Genomic DNA, 3,669 nt, shown 5'->3' on the forward strand with positions numbered 1-3,669 from the left:
GAACAAGAACTCGTTTAGACTCATTTCTTTGGAGCACCATAGAAGGAATGAGTGCGAGCAGAGGATGTGGATGTGCAGGGAGGTGCTTGTGGAGCTGCAGCGTGGGACTAGGCTGGATTGTGGGCAGGCTGAGGCTGTGTGGCTGGGGAGCTGAAATCAGGGCAAGAGGAGGAGAGGCTAAACTGCAGAAGGATGGAGTCATGTGGTGCCTTGAAGTCAAAGACAAGGATTTCAAGCCTAATGAGTCAAAGGAAAGGAATTGGGGAGAATAAAACAGAAGAGACGTTACAGTTGGGTCAGGAGACTAAATATAGCAGCCACGGTGGAAGGATATGAGCGTCCCACTCCTGACCATCATTGTTCTCTGCCAGCGAAGGGGTGAAATCCAGCCAGTTACGCACTCTTCAGCCTTCCTGACATGTATTTCCTGTCCGTGTTTCCATTCTTTCCCAATCCAAAGGGGAAAGAATGGAAATGTTTTCCCTGTTGGGTGTTTGCTAAGATCATTTTTCAGGATTTTGCATTCATCCCAGGAACACTCCTGGATTTCAAAGGTGGGCAGGGCAGGAAGTGTTACTGCTCTTTATGAAAGTCTCCACTTGCCTTCTGTCCCTGCTTGTAGCCTGTGTTGTGTAACATAACTTCTGGAGGCTTTCCGTGTGAGCTGAGTAGGAGTGTGTCAGAGATCCCCGGTGGTTTTTAGAGTAAACTTCCTTACTCTGGTTCTTACCTGGCCTGCTGAAAAATTTTGTTGACTTGTTCCAGGAGAAAGCAATCTGAGGAGGAATTCTTCCCAGGAGTTCAATAATACGAGCAACATGATCTAGACAGAGGGAGAACACATCTAGGTACAAAGATTGTGACACTTCCTTTAAGGAAATGAATAAAACTCACGGAGTCCTACCATCATCTCTGGAGAAATACTTCCCGGGTTGAGGATCAAACAGGCACTCCCCAGTTGCCATTTCGAATGCCTAGAAAGGATTGGCGTTGTTAGGTGACTGACTTGGAGTTTTTCTGATTAAAAAATTACCCATTAACTGATGGTACCAGCTTCCCTTGTTATCACACAAAACTGATCCTAAAACATGGAAATATTCACACTGCTTTGATCTGTACCATGGTGACACTGCACATTTAGCTCCCTTGGGATGAAAGGCAGTATGTGCCTGACTCAGTCAAGCCTATGAGTTAACATACGTGGAGTGTTAATTGCCTCAAACTAATGAGGAGTGAATTTTATCAGCAGCATACTTTCAATCCAAAGTGAGTGCAGACAGCCCCTTGCTCCCCAGCAAGGAAGCCTTGCTCCCCATGCAGAGGGTACAGGGGGGTGCCGAGGACATGCCACCCTGGTCTGTCACCTCCCATGCATGCACAGCATTGTTCCCAAGTCCTACCAGGCAGCCTGTGCTCCAGATATCCACAGGAGTGCCGTAGTCTAATCCAAGCAGCACTTCCAGGGCACGGTACGGCTGGGTCTGTATCTCCTTGGAAAAAGGCTTGTACTGAAACAGAAACAACCTGCCTTTGGTTAGCATCCCTAAACGAGTAACGGCAACGCTTGTGGTCACGAGCTGCCTGCACAGGGAGGGGGACACGGGTCAGAGCTCAGTACACGCACTAAACACCGCACAGGGTACAACAGGCACATTCTCAGCCCTGCTGACACCAGAGTGAATTCATCTCCCAACATTTCACACTGAACACCATTCTGAATTTCTAATTGTAGGGACTAACAGCAAGCTGAAGAACTGTCCAAAGTTGACAGTGTCTCCAGGAGTATAGTGCCCAGCACTGAGCTGGGAGTGCTGAATATAACACCCCCAAAATTCACATCTGAAACAGCTATTTGTCTGTAAAAGGACAGGCACACAGGGTGGGGTGGAAAGAAGCACACAGCATCCTGCATCGTCATGGGACTGGGACTCAGAGCAGACTCACTGTCCAGCACGCGCTGCCCAGATCTGCGATTTTCACATCTATGGTCATTAAATCAGATTCTTCAAAGTGATTGCCAAGATCATGTCCTAGATGGAAAGGACAGAGGGAGGTCAGGTCTTTCCAAACCAGCAGGTATGCATCACGTACCACAGGAGGGGCATGTATGCCTGCCTTTAAAGCTTTTCACCCTAAAAGGTCCTAAAGTGCTTTTTATCATAGGTAAAATGTCACCTCTGTTTTCTGAGAAAACACAAAGGAAGAGCTGGTATCCACTCAAAATCTAAGAGGACGTTCAGGAGGACAGCAGCTTGGAGTGGTGTGACCACGTGCTTCTGTCCTGCTGCAAGGTTCCTCTAGCACCGAGGTTAAATTACCGTGTGCTCAGAGGAGAGCGCGTCCTGCCAGCTCTAGTCAGACACAAAACATCTGGAATACCTCCTTCGCCTTCAGCAATCCTGGTTGTCAGGGACCTGGGACACAGCCTGCGTGGCAAGGGCCATAAAGGTTACATTTCCATATGACCCCAGAAAAGGGTAATTTTTGGTTTATTGCTTCGCAGTGAGCTGTCTTGCCTTTCTGCTCCAAGCAAGGCTCGGTAACTAATTTAGCATTCCCCGATTGCCCCAGAGCTTGAGATACAAAACAGCACCGTCCTGGGAGAAATGCTCATGGGAGAACATCGTGCGAGGAAAATGTGAAGGTTCTCATTGCTGGGAGATGAGCTGTTCTCTCGAGAAACCCTCCAGCCCTGCGTGTTACTCAGTGTTCACCCCATTCTCTGCAAATAAATTACGTCTCAAAAAGTCTTGAAGATAGCAGTAGATACAAGTCTCCCATTCAGAAATATGGGAAATAAAGAGCAGAGGTGTCATACAGCTTTTAGCTCAAGTATGTGGGGCTTTCAGAGGCTGAAAACACCAGACACAAGGGAACCATCCCGTACCTAACGCCGTAAGAACGAGCTCTGAGGTTGTGGGGAGGCTGTGAGCAGATGTCCATCATGTGCAGTTGTCCTGTGCACAAACCCACCTGCCAGACCAGGTTCTGCAGGTGCCTGGAGTAGCTGTAGCTGCTCAGCCTGATGTTTGCATCAAGCACAGACAGGAGAGGCCTCCCGGCAGCGTAAGCTGGCTGTGCTGGGTTGTACTGGCCCTTGCAGGAGACGGGAACTTTTCCCAAGATATCCGTGCCTGCACCTCTCTGTTTCACTCCCAGCAATAAACACATATGTTCCTTTTTTTTGTTAAAAACCCCTGGAGTGCTCACCTGGTCCCTGCAGCCTCAGCTCTCTTCTCTGGACGCAGTCGAGTGTATCAGGCAGAAGCCTTTGGAGGCTTTTGTCACGTCCGCACAGCAAGACATTCTCCGGTTTGATGTCCGCGTGGATGATGCGGCAGCGCTGGTGCAGGAAGTGCAGCCCTGCCAGCACCTGGGCGAGCGGGCAGCGGGTCACCCCGATGACACCAGGGTCCCCACTGCCTCCCATCAGCAATGGGAGGGTCCCCATCACCTCCCATCAGCAACGTGAGGGTCCCCATCGCCTCCCATCAGCAATGCCAGGGTCCCCACTGCCTCCCATCAGCAACGTGAGGGTCCCCACTGCCTCCCACCAGCAACGTGAGGGTCCCCACCACCTCCCACCAGCAGCACGAGGGTCCCCACCGCCTCCCATCAGCAACGTGAGGGTCCCACTGCCTCCCACCAGCAACGCGAGGGTCCCCCCCG

At 50.6% G+C, this 3,669-nt stretch overlaps 1 protein-coding gene across 1 annotated transcript in view; it reads right to left on the reverse strand.

The window, feature by feature from the left end:
• Positions 1-730: 730 nt before the first annotated feature.
• Positions 731-3,669, reverse strand: part of LOC104461037 (SRSF protein kinase 3-like) — a gene marked incomplete at its 3' end in the record, with an annotated part of 7,505 nt that continues 4,566 nt past the window's right edge. Inside the window, exons 6-10 of the mRNA XM_010072474.1 lie at positions 3,211-3,373; positions 1,945-2,030; positions 1,401-1,508; positions 905-974; positions 731-823 (exon numbers count right to left, since the gene is read on the reverse strand). Of these exons, the coding sequence (XP_010070776.1) occupies positions 731-823; positions 905-974; positions 1,401-1,508; positions 1,945-2,030; positions 3,211-3,373 (520 nt within the window). The remainder of the gene's footprint in view (positions 824-904; positions 975-1,400; positions 1,509-1,944; positions 2,031-3,210; positions 3,374-3,669) is intronic.

The sequence above is a fragment of the Pterocles gutturalis genome, unplaced genomic scaffold, assembly GCF_000699245.1.
Source record: "Pterocles gutturalis isolate BGI_N339 unplaced genomic scaffold, ASM69924v1 scaffold9132, whole genome shotgun sequence".
NCBI lineage: Eukaryota > Metazoa > Chordata > Aves > Pterocliformes > Pteroclidae > Pterocles > Pterocles gutturalis.